The sequence below is a fragment of the Apium graveolens genome, chromosome 10 (assembly GCF_009905375.1).
Source record: "Apium graveolens cultivar Ventura chromosome 10, ASM990537v1, whole genome shotgun sequence".
NCBI lineage: Eukaryota > Viridiplantae > Streptophyta > Magnoliopsida > Apiales > Apiaceae > Apium > Apium graveolens.
This window is the reverse complement of record NC_133656.1, coordinates 81,346,699-81,361,603: the sequence shown is the minus strand read 5'-3', so window position 1 is coordinate 81,361,603 and position 14,905 is coordinate 81,346,699. Positions and strand designations below refer to the sequence as shown.

Genomic DNA, 14,905 nt, shown 5'->3' with positions numbered 1-14,905 from the left:
TTTCAAGATAGCCCAGAAAGATACAGTCAACAGTCTTTGGACCTAGTTTCTTTCTCTTGTGTTCAGGAACAAGCACCTTAGCAAGGCACCCCCACACACGAAGATACTTAAGACTAGTCATCCTGCCTTTCCATAACTCCAAGGGTGTTTTATCCATGTGTTTCAGAGGGACTCTATTCAAAATATGGCAAGCCGTATTTAGAGCCTCTCCCCACATGTATTTAGGCAACCCAGAGTTAATAAGCATACTATTAATCATATCTTTAAATATTCTGTTCTTTCGCTCAGCAACCCCATTAGACTCAGGTGTGTATGGTGGAGTAACTTCATGAACTATACCATTGTTTGCACAAAATTCATTAAAAGCATTACTCGTATACTCACCACCTCTATCAGATCTCAATCTTTTAAGTAGCTTACTAGTTTGTTTTTCTACTTCAGTTTTATATATAATGAATTTACTAAGTGCTTCATCCTTATGTCTAAGTAAATAAACATAGCAATATCTACTACTATCATCTATAAAAGTAATGAAGTATCTAAACTGGTCCTTGGTCAACACACCACCAAATTCACAAATATCAGTGTGTACTAAATCTAACAAGTCTGAATCCCTAACAACGTTATGAAAAGATTTCCTTATCTGTTTAGCAGACACACATACTTGACATTTAGAATTCTTTTCTATGGTATATTTTGGAATCAACTCTAAGTTCATCATGTTCTTAAGAGCACCAAAGTTTAAATGACCTAGTCTAGCATGCCATATATTTGAGGATTCAATACAATTAACAGTAGGAATAACATTATTATTCAAACTTCCCAAAACGGGATCCGCATTAATAACAAATAAACCATTTGACAAGTAACCCTTGCCAAAGAATGTACCAGTGTGAATAAGAACTACTTTATTACACTTGAACGAAATTTCAAAACCACTAGAAACTACACAGCTTCCACTTATTATATTTCTACGCATGTCGGGAACATGATGCACTCTCGTCAGAGATAGAATACATCCTGAAGGGAACTTCAGATCCACGTTTCCAACTCCATGTACTTGAGCAGCACTAGCATTCCCCATCTTCACAGTCAGGCTATGACTCTGTTGATAAGATACAAATAAACTAATATCAGCACAAATATGTACATTAGCTCCAGTATCTATCAACCATTCATTTGACAGATAGGTAGAAAATATCACAGGGTTGTAGGATACATACCGGTCAACGTTGGTTTCAGAAGCCGTAGCCTCACCAACAACCATGTTCACTACAGGCCCACTTGCGGTTCCAAGCACAACATTTGCTTGTGCTACCTCGGTTTTCTTCGCTTTCTTCGTAGGGCAGTCCTTACTCCAGTGCCCAACCTGCCCACAAGACCAGCATGGTTTGTTTGCCTTGGGTTTCTTGGCCTTGTCCTTGTCACTCTTAGGTTTATTACTATTAGCTTTCTTAGCAAAAGCCTTCCTCTTTTGTCCTACAGTTGCTATGTTTACCTTCGAGGTACCGTGTTCAGTTGGCATCACATGTCCCTGTTTGGACTTGTGTTGTTCTTGTACCGAGATGTCCAACATAAGGTTGGTCCAGGTGATCTCTCCTTTCTGTCTTTTCAGGGAGAGAGAGAACTCTTCCCAAGACTTCGGGAGTTTTTCAATCACACTCATCACCTTGAACTTCTCCGGGAGATTCATTCCAGACTCCTTCAAAGCATGCACTATCATCTCGAACTCATGCACCTGCTCAGTCATGGACTTATTGTCCACCAGCTTGAACTCGAGGAACCTTGCCACAGAATACTTTTCTAGACCTTGTGAGTCAGTATTATGTGTCTGGTCCAGCTTCTCCCATAAGAGTTTTGCAGAGTAGGCATCAGAAGAATAGACATCAAACAAAGTGTTTGTTAGTGCCGCAAGAATGGCCGCTCTAGCCACTCCATCCTTCTCAGCCCACTTCGCAAAAGCCTTAACTGTGTCAGCCTTCTCTTGATCCACTACTGGTTTCTCATATTCCACAACCGGCCACAGACCCTTTATAGTCAACCACAGCTTCATCCTTTTCTGCCAGCGAGAAAAGCCAATACCACCGTTGAATTTCTCCGGTAAACCGGTTAGTTCAACAGCCTGTGGGAAACTATAGGTGGTCCAATCAATGGCCCCAGCAGTTACACCCGAACTGCTACCACCACCAACGATAACCTCACTTTCGTTAACCATTATGCTAAATTTTAAATAACCAATAATCTCTTCAAGAATGTTGAGAAACTCACTAACAAGTATAGCAACATAGAGGCAAGTGTATAAAGAATTTAACAAGTTTAGGCCAAGACCACAGTTAACAAAACAAAACATGCAGGTAAACAAAATCAGTAACTGAAATAACGTAGAGAGAAAGAAAGATGTACCCGAAACCATAGCTTTCAACAGTGACTGAAATAAAGGTTTACAGATACAAAATGCCAAGAAAATGATTACAGCTGAGTCACCAGGCCTTGGTTGAAGTCCTGGCTGCTCTTGAAGAGATTATTGCCCCCTACCTGCTGCGTTTGGGATGTGCGCAATATCTCCACCAGGATAAAACAGCTCGGAGTTTATGTTAACAGCAGCAACAAAACCGGAAAATATCAGCACTTCAGTTCTTGTGGGAGAGAAATGCAGAGAGGTTGAAGAGAAGAGATGAGAATGTAGTGTGTTGTATTATTTATTCATTCAGTTTAGCCTCTATTTATAGGAGAGGAAAAATGAAACTGTCAACACACTTAATGTCTGAATTAAACTGCTTCATTAATAAAAAATAAAAACTGATCAGATTTTGAATTCATTAATGAAAAAATCAAAACTGATCAGCTTTTGAATTTAAATTATTTGTAACAGCTTTTCACATTAACACCCACATTATTATCAGAACTTAAGTTAAGTTCTGATTTAACTCATCAGTACTTAAGTTCTGATTCGACTCATCAGTACTTAAGTTCTGATTCTGATATCAGAACTTGTTAAGTTCTGATTTTATTCATCAGTTCTTAAGTTCTGATTCTAATATCAGAACTTGTTACAGATCAGATTATTTGCAGGTTCAATATATTTAGACTACTTAGCCTATTTCAGAACCCAGCCCAATAATCCAATCACCGATAAATAAATTCGAATTAAAATAATTCTCAAATAAATAAAATCCTCGCCCAGGTCGCCTCGCGTACGCCGAGACATTCGCCCAAATCGCCCTTCGACCCGACCCGACCCGGTCCGGTCCGGTCCGGTGTGGTGCGTGGCGGGGCGGGCGCGCGCGTGTGTGTGTGTGCGCGCGCGTGAAGCACACAACAACACAATGGACCATCACACACCTTAGTAGTTGTATACTACTCATGTGGGTAATACCATATAAAGCACACAACCCCCTTTATTTATTTCAATATGGGACAAACATTCTCAGATTTTCCAAGCTTTTCCAAGCTACTTTCAACTCTCATTTCATATGGATTTCATTAAGAAAATTCTTAAAACCATACATGAAAATTTAAGTTCAAATATCATTGAACAATTTCCAATCATTAGATTTTAGGATTAACATCAAGAACATAATTAAATTAAGCTCTAAAATCCTAATTTTCTAACAGTGGCTTTCACGTGTTGGGTATAAAATACGTGTTTGATTATTATTTTTTTCTCGCTTTCTTCTCTAAATCGGTTCTTTGGATGATTTTGAGTTTTAATCACAATCAATGTTTTTTTCTTCGAATTAATTGGTTTTCTCCGGGGAAACAATATTGATTTTGGTTGGATTTTTTTTCTCATTTTTTCATTTTATTTTGGTTGGGATCTTTCTGTCTCTCTTTGATGATATTAACTCATTGATAATTTTTTTCCTTACTTTCCATCTCACCTTCTTTTCTTTTTCTCGCGTGATCTATGATGGGAGTAACCCGAGATGCATTTGTATACTTCTTCGTCTTTTTTTATCTAGTCCTCTAGAAATAATTGGCCCTTCATGGGATTGGTTTACTTTATCTGGTACTCTAGGCACATCGGCCCTTCGTGTGATTGGTTTGAATTATTTGGTGCTCTAGGAACAATTGGCCCTTCATAAGACTGGTTTAATTTATTTGGATTTCTTTACTTTATTAGGCCCTTTGGGGGATTTGATTAATTTGGACATGGATTTGGATTTGGTTAGATTTGGATATGAATTTGGATTCGGTTTTGGTTTTAGTTTGATATTAGGTATGAATAAAAGTTGTTGACGTTGGATTTATATACGATTTGGATTGAATCTTTGTTTTAGATTAATTTTGAGTTGGTTTGTATTGGGTTGAATATGGACTTTGGTATTGGATTTGGATTCAGATTCGCATGCAGTTTTGGTATTATTTTTTATGGTTGCAAATTTGTTACTTTGGTGATTTGATTGCTTTATTTTCTCTTGGGTTGCTGTGTCTTTGGACGATTTCTCTTTTATTGCTTTGTTCTCTTTTATTGTTGCGCCTTTGGATTCGTTTGGAAGTTTTTGGTTTGTTTGGATTCGTAACTTTATTTTTGGATTTATTTGGATGCTCTTGAATTTGGTGTTACGGCTTTGGATTTGTTTGGTTTTGTGGCTTCGTCTCTTGGTTGGCAAACTCTTGATTCAACATCGTGAGTTTAAGGGGGATGTTAATATTAATAATGATATTATATTATTGGATAGTTTTATTATTATAATAGTTTTTTTGTTAGGATATTTTCTTTTACTATGTTTGGTTGGTGGTTATATAAGCTCATTTTCTGTTGTAAGAGGGGATAACTATCCTCTTGGTCACATGTTCGAAACCCACGGGAGGAGAATTTATGATTATGCCTCCTGAGCCAGAGCATGTCGCTTAAATACGGTTTACCTTGGTTCACGTGGTTTGAAGGCTATTACATGAGCCCGCAGGGTTTACCCAGTGCACACCCGAAGGGTAGCGGCTGCGGGTTACCTACGATAAAAAAAGTTCATATTATAATGAATCACTACTTTTCTCTATTCTCTTTATACTTTGTCACTAGATGTATCATTGATAACAGTTGCATCTTAATCAACATTTAACATAGGTGGCAGAGTAATTGATGAAAGTTGTTTACAATCGACCAGATCCCGTCAAGAAAAAGTAAGATGCTTTTAATTAAATATTATAGATTAAAAAAATATTCTTTATTTGATATATATATATATATTATTCAACTTTATTTTCCAAGATTTAACAATACTGATGTACCCAAATAAAAGAGAAGATACATGTGCAAAAGCTCCTTATGTTATTTGAATTATGAATATACGTGACTCTTTTATTATTCTCTTATTCTTCTGATATAATTATATATGTCCTTTGTTATATCTGATATATATATATATTTGTTGGCTTAATCTTTTATATTTATTTATCTTTATGTGATGTACTTTAGTTTTTTTTGTTCTCTGTTCCGAGTTTACTTCAATTTTTAGCGATTTTGATCTAAACTGTAAATTATCTACATTATGTGTCACTGTCTTAGTAACTTTTTTGTTCCCTGTTCCGAGTTTACTTCAATTTTTACTTTAATATTTTTCAAGATTTAAGGATTATATTTATTATTTTCAAGATTTTGACTTTTTAAATATTTAACACCATTCTAATATTTTTTGTCACGACACTATGCTCATTTTTTTTATTTTTTTTTATAAATAACCCGCAGCCGGGTAAATCTTACGGATTTATGTAATAATTTGCAAACCAGGTACATTAAATACGAGCATTTGGTTCAACTAACAATTTTCTTAATATACTTGTTAGTTTTTCTTAATATGGTTAATTTTTTTAAAAAAGGACATCTAATAAGGAAAAGTGGAAAGGAGGGACTATTAAAATAGAATCCAAAATTTGATTCAATTTGATGTAATCCTCCTGTTACCTAAAAACATCTTTTTACATTTCACTTCTTCATCCGGCACTCTTCATTTCTCCCCACACACACACACACACTTTTCTTGAAGTTGGGGTTTTCAGCAGCTCCATTTCAGCATTCTGTGAGTTTATTTCTTGTTTTCTTGCATTATTTATGTATGTATCTTCATGTTTTTATGTGAACCCTTTATTGAAATCACACCTATAAGCTGTAAAAATCTCAACTTTATGCAAAATTTTGGTGATAAATCGTGTTTTATGATTTTCTTGAATTTTGCATGTATGATTGTGTTTATATATGAATCTTTGATTGAAATGACAGCTATGATCAAGATGTGTCTGTCTATGCTGTAATAAATAATTCAACTTTTTGCAAATTTTTAGTCATAATTCGGGTTTTTTCGTAATTTTCTGAAGTAAAAATCTTAGCTTTTTCCGAAATTTTAGTCATGAATTGGGTTTTTCGCAGTTATTTCTGGTTTTCGTGCTTTATACGTGTATAATTATGTGTGTATATGTACCCCGAAAGTGAAATGACATGTGTAATTAGGATCATGTAGTTAATTTGAAAATTCGGGGTTTTTATGGTTTATTTGTTAATAAAAGTATGTGATTGCTAAAAGGGTAAATTTTTAACATGTTAAGAAATGGGAATTGAAGCTTAAGTAGGAAAATGTGGAGCTTATTTATAAATTTCCATATGTATATATGTAATTATTGTTTAGAGCTAGGAAGCACCGACACTCCAAAAAGCCGACACGGCTCCGACCCGGCTGAGTACGTCGGACACACGCCACATGGCGTGTCGACAGAAAAAGGCAACCGATACGCGACCGACACTTCGACACGGCCCACCGACTCGGCCCATATAAAAAAGCCCAAAATCATCTTAAAAAAGCCCAAAATCTTTTTTTAAAAGCCCAAACCATCTTATATTAACCCTAATTTTGTGTCTCTCTGTCTTTTATAACCTTCCCTCTTCATCTTTTATAACCCTATATATATACAATTAAATGTATACATACATCTATATATATATAACACATAAAAATATTTTTTATATTTTTATAACTTTTTTTTGCCGTGTCCCGTATCCAGGACACTTTGATAATTGACGTGCACTTTGATAATTGACGAATCCCTGTGTCCCGCCGTGTCAGTGTCGGTGCTTCCTAGGTTTAGAGTGGTGGATGATGGTTTTGTTGTGATGAAAACTTAGTTGGTTTCGTGTTGAAGTTGAGGGCTTCTGATCGGTGATGAGATTTGATTGTAGTTATGAATGAGGATATAAGATATGGGTTGTTCGATTGGACATTTTTTCTTTTGGGAAGCTTCAGTGGCAGTGGTACTATTGAGGTCCTTGTTTCTTTTTCGCACAACTCTTGTTTGACAATTAAAACATGGGGGGAAGAGAGAGAAAGATGAATATTACTAAGTAAGGTAGAAAGTCGTAGATCTCGACAAACTTCCTTTCTCTTTCTTAAATACTCGCTCTGTTTTTTTATTTGTCGCTTTTACTTTTGCACGTATTTCAATGTGGTTTGACCGGCTAGAAATATGATTTTAAAAATTTTCTTTTTGTGAATTAAAATATAAGTTGTCTACTTTTATTTACAAAAAGAAAATTTTATAAATGATAATTTTAACTAGCCGGTCAAAGGACATTGAAATGTGTGCAAAAGTCAAAGCGACGAGTAATATATTGAGGTCTACTTCCTGATGTCATTTCAAAATCTAGGACAATGACCCTGAATTATAGTTGATGTCATTATGTTACTTTTACATTTTAATATTGACATTTCCTTCATAACCTTCTAGTTGCCACACTTTCTTGGACCAGATGAATTAAGTCTCTACTAGACTTGTCTCACCAGTGATTGTTATTTTGAAGAATAGAAAAGCTATAGATGAATTTTGTATTCCTAATTATCAAAAAAATAGCCTTCCCTTATTTTAATTAATTAACTATTTTGTATTCTCTATGTTCTGAATTTACCGATATGGACTGAGTGGCAGTATGGGTCCTGATCTGGAGATTAATGATAGATTAGGCAGCATGGAAAGTTTGGACTCTAAGGAGAATAAAAAATCTCTCGAAGAACCTGGAGAGAAGAATATGTGCTGTGTAAGTTACCAGGCTGATATTTTTGAGTTGGAAACTTCAAAGCTTAAACAAGCAGAGCAAGTTAAACAGCTCGAAAAATCAAAGGTTAGGATTACTGAATGTACACATCATATATCGTTGTGCCTGGGCTGTGAGGGCTCTCATACTGAAAATCCTCTGAATGAAACTGCATTGCAGGAAGAAACTGAGAACTCAAGTTCGTTTGGAAAAACTTTCTCAGGAGATGAGAATGATGATATTTTGAGTGATTCTGAAGTTATGTCAAAGCTACGTGACAATGAATTTGGCAAAGAATATCAAATGAGGTATAGTAATTGTGTCTAACTTGCAATTATGTTTCCAAAATATTTGTATTTGTTGATTTTTCTCTGCTGGCTATGGTAATGACTTGAAATTTACTTAGCGAAGCCATGATATCATAAATAAACTGTTTGGTTATCTTGCAAATCTTCGTTAGTGATTTCTTGTCATCTTGTTTTATAGGGTATGTAGTTGTGGATTCTCTTACAAGGTGTGATTTAAAATGGGAGAAAACATAAATGAGATTGTCGATATTTTGCAACACATCATCAAACATTTAAAGCACATTATTGTCTTGTTTGGTTTTCTCTCTCTACAATTATTATTTGCATTTGATTTGTATACTATGATGGCTTTTATAGTACACTGCTTCCTTCACTTCTGCAATTATGTATCACTGGTCCATAGAGTGAAATTGAAGTGATGGGACACAAGAGTAATCCGGAGACTGTCTTTAAATTTTCCTCACAAATCTTCTTTTGTAATCCCGAGATGAGAAGCACTAAATTTGTTTCTATATGTTTATTTCTGGAATAATAAGTACCTGTCCTTTTATCTTTCAATTTGATCATAATTTATATTTTGGATTTCTAGTTGCTTTCCATTTTATAATTAGTTAGCCAGATGACAGATTTAATTATATAAGATCTTTAGGTTAGTTTCTCGAAGAAAATCTGTGGTTCCAAGTGTCAATTATCTTAACAACTAACTTAACTTAATATCGTGATCAGTTTCCACTTCCCACTAATCGGGTCTCAGTGGTCTGAAAATGTTGACCTAATTGCGAAATTATTTTCAATGTGAATCAACTTTTAAAGTTTAGATTCAGATTCATTTTGATGGTCCAGTATCTAGGCAACTATGAATATCTTGATAGCTTGAATTTTAATTTTGTATCTGCATCTGTCTGTACTATATTTTTTCCCGCTGTTAGCAGGAACATTTCTCCCTCATTCCGTTTTTCCTCGTATGTATAATCTTCACAAGTTTCTTTTTAGTGTTGTTGGTCCTATTGAGGTATAGGAACTAGGGAAGGAAAATTTTCCTTTTTTGTTTTAATCTTCTCCTGTGACCTGCTGACCTGCTGACCGTACAGGGATTAACAACTACAGTAGAACCTCCATATAGTAATACTCTATATAGTAATAACCTCTCTATTGTAATGAAAAATTATGGTCCCAATTTGGGCTAGTTATTAAGAATAACCTCTACATTGTAATATTCTAGAAAGCAATTCTATACTTTCTGTAAGTCCATCCTTTATTAATTTTCCTCTATATAAGAATAAAAATGCTTAAATTAAATTATATATATATATATACACATATGTATTATAAGATATACATATATATTTAATAATATAAAGTGTTTTCACATAAAGATGAAAGGCAACTTTAAATATTTTTCCAAAGTTATATCGTTTTAGTTAACACCGAGTCATTTAGCTTGTGCGTCCATAATCACTAATTAGCATGATTACGTTTTTATTAATTTGTTTCAAATTCATGCATTTGATATTATGTTACATAATTTTTTTTAAATGTTATGATTTATTTTTTAAATTCATGTATTCAAGAAATATAATAAATATTTTTTAATTAAATTTTAAATTTTGAAATTTATATGTTGACCTCCATTAAAGAATAACCTCTTTATAATAATATTTTTCCTCGGTCACAACAATATTACTGTAGAGAGGTTTTACCGTAGTATGAAGTGTTTATTGATAAACTAATCATTTGTCTCCATCATACACATTGTAACATCATTTGCAATATGATAATCTATATGATGATTCATCTCCTATCTCATTCTTATTTGTCAAAATCCTTGTTCATATTCTATCATCTTTGCACAAATAATGTTAAAATATGTTGCTGTCTTGGTGACAATTTAGCAATATTTTTCCGTGTAATCATCCAGAGTATATGTCATGGCATCACTATATAAATATGATACTAATGCATATTTATATGGTCCATATAAAGTATTTATACTTCATATGAATATTTTATATGGACGATGTGAAACTGATATGGTAACATATGTTTTGTTAACCTAGAACAGTTAGTATCCTTCTAAAGGATTATTAAGCTAAGTTGTTGCTTAATATTCTAAGTTGTATGAATTTACTTCCATGGAATATCACAATTGCAAATATGCAATTTTGTTTAGAACCATGTTATAAATATTCATGATTGTCTACGTGGCTATTTTTGCAAAAATTAAGCATTTAATTTGAGTAATGTTGTTCTATATTCACACTGTATGATTAACACTTCTGAAAGGCATAGTTTTAATTTCTCAGACTTACTTTTGTGTTTCCGTTGATGGATGAAATTGAAAGATCCACTACGGCATATTCGTGTAGAAAATTGGCAACTTTACTCAAAGTTACCTACTTGATTCCCTAAAACTATACCAAATCCATCTTGGTACTTCCTCTCCCTGCCCCCTGGTCCATCAGTTTCCTTGGTCTTCGCAGCCTATACATGTTACAGTATTAAGTTATAACTATGATACTTGGATTTGAAGCTAATGTTGGTTTTATCACTGTTAAGCACTCATGTTTTGAGGAATCATTATGCTTTTTCGAACCCCTATTCTTTGATCTTTACTCAACCTGCTTAATAATCTTAGTTTTTACTTTTTAAAATAAAACTCTTTGACATTGTTTCTGCCATTTGCGTTGGCCTTTCAGCAGTATGCCATCCACTCAATGATAAAGACTATGCTAGGAATCTTTTCAGATTTCCTAAAATAGCAAAAATATTCTTTAAGCAATTGTCATACAACTCAAACATTTCAGCATCTGCCTAACCAGACTAACAGGCTTTATGACAGCCTTTTTGCTGTATAGAAGTCTGGAGTGTAACTACTTTAAAAAAATTTAAAAAGTGCCTCCCTTTGTTGTCTTATTTGATAGTGATTGCACTTGTCTTGCTTTTCCTTATTTCAGTTATTATCTTAAGTTTGATTCGTATATTCCTTGGGTAAATAATTTATGCGTGTTTTTGCTCCTCAGGAAGAAAGAGTTGACATCTCACTGGAAAACATTTAGACAGCCCTATATGTGGAGGTGTAGATGGGGCGAATTAAAAATGAGGCAATTACGGTATCAAGCATCAAAGTATGACTTGCAAGCTGAAGCAATTAGAAGAAGGAAGCAGTTAATCTTAAAGAACTCGACAGTTGAGGATAATGTTGCAAAGTCACTTCCTTTTTCTGGTACCACGAGAAAAGGAGCAGTAATTCAGCGAAAGAAAAGAAAAAGGGTGGAAGACTTAACTGACACAGCAGCTTACATGGCACAACATCCTTTATTCTCTTATCATGGTAATGTTTTTTGTTTTATCAAACTTTCTTTTTATTACGTCTATCAACCCATATAAAGAAGATAATTTTTTTAAAATGTAGATATGTTCCACACCCTTATTATATTTAACTTTAAACTAATCTTATATTGTAGGGCTTAAGAAGTGTGGCGCGGATGTGTTGTCTTCTCTACATCAACGGGAAAATATAGGTTAGCAAGTTAAACTTCTTTATAGATTGATTTTGTTGTTTGTCTTGCCTTGCTTTACATTCTATAAACAAGTTACTGTTATTAATACTTTCTTCTGCTATTATTATTGGTTTGAATCATTAATGATGGGAAAGAAATATAACAACTGTATTTACTTCGTCAACTACTTCTTTTAGTTACTATGTATCTGAATGCCTCTTATTTATTTGATGTTCCTGTTCCGTGCTTGGTTATATGTCTGACAAAACAAGGTAACTGTGACCAAGGTTGTTATTAGCTCCTGTTGGAGTGGTGTTGAGATCATACAGACAATTAGGCGCGTTAAAATAACGTCGTGTATTAGCTATCTAAGGTTTGTATACATCATTGAATATTAATGATATATAGATGGATATACCTAATGCCATTTATAAAACTAAGCGATTAGCTTGAAATGCAACAAGTACAACCTACCAAGTCAACTAAAGTTAGGCAACAAGTAGTAAGTTCCAAGATATCTTATGTAAAATCAATTAATTTCTAATTTGTAGTAAGAGTTTTACTTGACAATATCTTTAAATGTACTTAAATAAATATAATAGCAATGTCTTTTAAAGTACACTACAGAAACTTTTCTATCAGTGTGATCAAAATTACATATATCAATCAAATTCTGAATAATGTAACAGTACATATATAAGTATCATGCAAGCGTAAGTGGATATGAAATTTTTCATTTCATAAAGTGACTTGCGATAACCATATTATTACAAAACTAATATTAATAAATCTTTATGGTGAAAAAATACATGCATTTAGTATTGTCGTGATGGTTATACTTTTCCATATTAAATTATATAAAATTTAGTTCACAATAATTTTGTATCCGTGTGGTTGGATTATATAGTTCACAATAGTTTGTGTAGTTCTCATCCTCCCCAGATCCTACTCTCTAGTAGTGGTACACGTTTGGTTTAAAACTATACTAGTACAACTTGCAAACATAATGGAAAAGATTACAGTACAAAATTAATGTATGTTATCTTGAGCTGATTTCTAAAGCACATAACTGATTTGTTGTACATGTTACTTGTTAAGGTATTCCAACAAATAAAAGATTCCAAGGAAACTCAGTGTTTGGGTGTATTGATGAACCAGTATCACTCGAGTTTAGAAATGATGACAATTCTCTGGAACAAATACTTTGGAAAATTGGAGTCTTACAATCACATCTTGGTGAGCTTAAGACTAGATTCATAAAGGTACATGATGAAAATGTCAAAGATATCCATTCTGCTTATGCTATGAATTCAAATGACGTATCGACCACCACTGCCCAAAGGGATTTTTGTACAAATGAGAGGGAAAAACTGGGACAGGTTTCTACTGTGGATAATAGGTGTGATATGCGAATGACTAAAACTGCAATTTCAACTCATGAAGAGGATACTAATCTTATTGGTATCAATGAAAGCAAGGATCAGCTCCAGAATGGGATATCATGTGAAAAGGTAAATTACCAAATATGTCGTGAAAAGGTAAATTACCAAATATGTCGTATTTCAACACTTATCTGTTCCTACTTTTCTATTTTTCTCACATTAGAAATACTTCTGGCACTCGATCATAATGTTAGGGTTGTCACCTGTTGCTATACTTGATATCAACTAATATGTACTTAAAGTGTGGGTGTAAATATGTTACCGAAACTGTCTGTCTGTTTTATACACATATTGATTTACGATATGTCACTGGTGACTGCCTGGGGCTGATCCTCACATAATAGATGACAAAGGTTTTCCCCTGAATGCAAATAAAGATTAATTTACAAATCTTTTGAATATAAAAACACCCTTAAGGTTGTGTCAGTGTGAGTTATCAAAAGCATTATCTATGTTACATATCTTTTGAATACTCGATACCATCTTATATTGGTCTTCCTACCAGTATAATGCTATCGGGACCTTTAGATATATTAAAAAAAATGTCTTTTTATTTTCAGTTTTATGAGTTTTATTAGTAATGGAAACATTATTCCCATTTAACTGCCTCAGCATTCCAGAATTTGTCTTTATTGTTACTTTCCTTCTCTTTTCTTTCCCAGTTATTTAATATCCATTTAAAACGGCTGCTACTTTTTTTATGGGCAGGAGGGGGATGCTCATTTGATACATAATAGCACTGCAACAGAGCTGAATAATACAGAGAAAGTTGAGGTTCAGCCCACAGAAAAAGTTGAGATTCAACCCACAGAGAAGGTTGAGATTCAGTCCACAGAGAACGTTGAGATTCAGCCAACAGAGAAGGTTGACATTCACCCAACAGAGAAGCCTGAGACATCGAAGGGAGAAGAGAAGGCAAATATTGTTCAGTCAGTTCCAGTGCCAGTAGTCTCAATCTCAGAAGATCAGCCTGAGATACCAAAGGAAGAACAGGAAAATACAAGTTTGCCAGTTCAAGAAATGTCGATTGCAGATGATGAACCTAGTCTGAAAAAGCGTTGCATATCTGGGCTTACCTCACCGCACAATACAAGAAACAGGGGACGCGGGCGTGGACGCGGGAGACGGCGGAGGGGTAGTAGATGGAGCCGCAGAGCCTGATAAGCCCCCTCCCCTATACATGTCTCGGGATGTACTCAATGCACAATATTTACTGCTCAGTTGAAAGGAGCTACTTATGTTTATGAACAAATGGCTACTCAGTTTTACTGCTCGTTTTGAGTTATGATTAAGAATGCCTTGGCTGGACTTTCAGATTTCTTTTCTTGTTTTTGTTTGATATTTATCATTTTATCTTTACACACGTGCATAGCAAGGAGTTAGTGAGAGTCTAACTCCTAACTCCCTCATTTTTCAAGGGGATTATGGGAGTTAGCTAGAGTCTATAAGTTAAGGGTGTTTTTATATGAACATCTTATAAGTTAGTGTTTTGATAATTTGATTTATAATTTGTGATATGTTTGATAAATTATAATAATTTAACACATCGAAATAAAATAAGATAAAACATTATTGAGCAATTTTGAAATACAAATTTCTAAAATAGAAGAAAAATAGCTTGAGTTGTTGAGTTTG

The 14,905-nt window shown here is 34.0% G+C and overlaps 1 protein-coding gene across 4 annotated transcripts; it reads left to right on the top strand.

Annotated features, from left to right (window-relative positions):
- The first annotated feature begins 5,886 nt into the window (after positions 1–5,886).
- Positions 5,887–14,629, top strand: LOC141693339 (uncharacterized). Of its 4 annotated transcripts, XM_074498409.1 has the most exons (8): positions 5,908–6,020; positions 7,172–7,338; positions 7,915–8,107; positions 8,201–8,328; positions 11,349–11,659; positions 11,793–11,849; positions 12,927–13,366; positions 13,979–14,629. In XM_074498409.1, the coding sequence occupies exons 3-8, from the start codon at positions 7,916–7,918 to the stop codon at positions 14,429–14,431; spliced, it is 1,581 nt and encodes a 526-aa protein (XP_074354510.1). In that variant the 5' UTR covers positions 5,908–6,020; positions 7,172–7,338; position 7,915; the 3' UTR covers positions 14,432–14,629. The 4 variants fall into 4 exon arrangements, with proteins under 4 accessions (XP_074354511.1, XP_074354509.1, XP_074354512.1 ...); XM_074498410.1 differs by lacking the exon at positions 7,172–7,338 and having other exon boundaries at positions 5,887–6,020; positions 12,927–13,339; XM_074498408.1 differs by lacking the exon at positions 7,172–7,338 and having other exon boundaries at positions 5,887–6,020.
- Positions 14,630–14,905: the final 276 nt, after the last annotated feature.

Coding starts and splice junctions, on each gene's coding strand:
- LOC141693339 (XM_074498408.1), top strand. CDS start 7,916: ATGGGTCCTGATCTGGAGATTAATGATAGATTAGGCAGCATGGAAAGT. Junction 8,108..8,200: donor AACAGCTCGAAAAATCAAAG/GTTAGGATTACT, acceptor ACTGCATTGCAG/GAAGAAACTGAGAACTCAAG. Junction 11,850..12,926: donor ACATCAACGGGAAAATATAG/GTTAGCAAGTTA, acceptor TTACTTGTTAAG/GTATTCCAACAAATAAAAGA.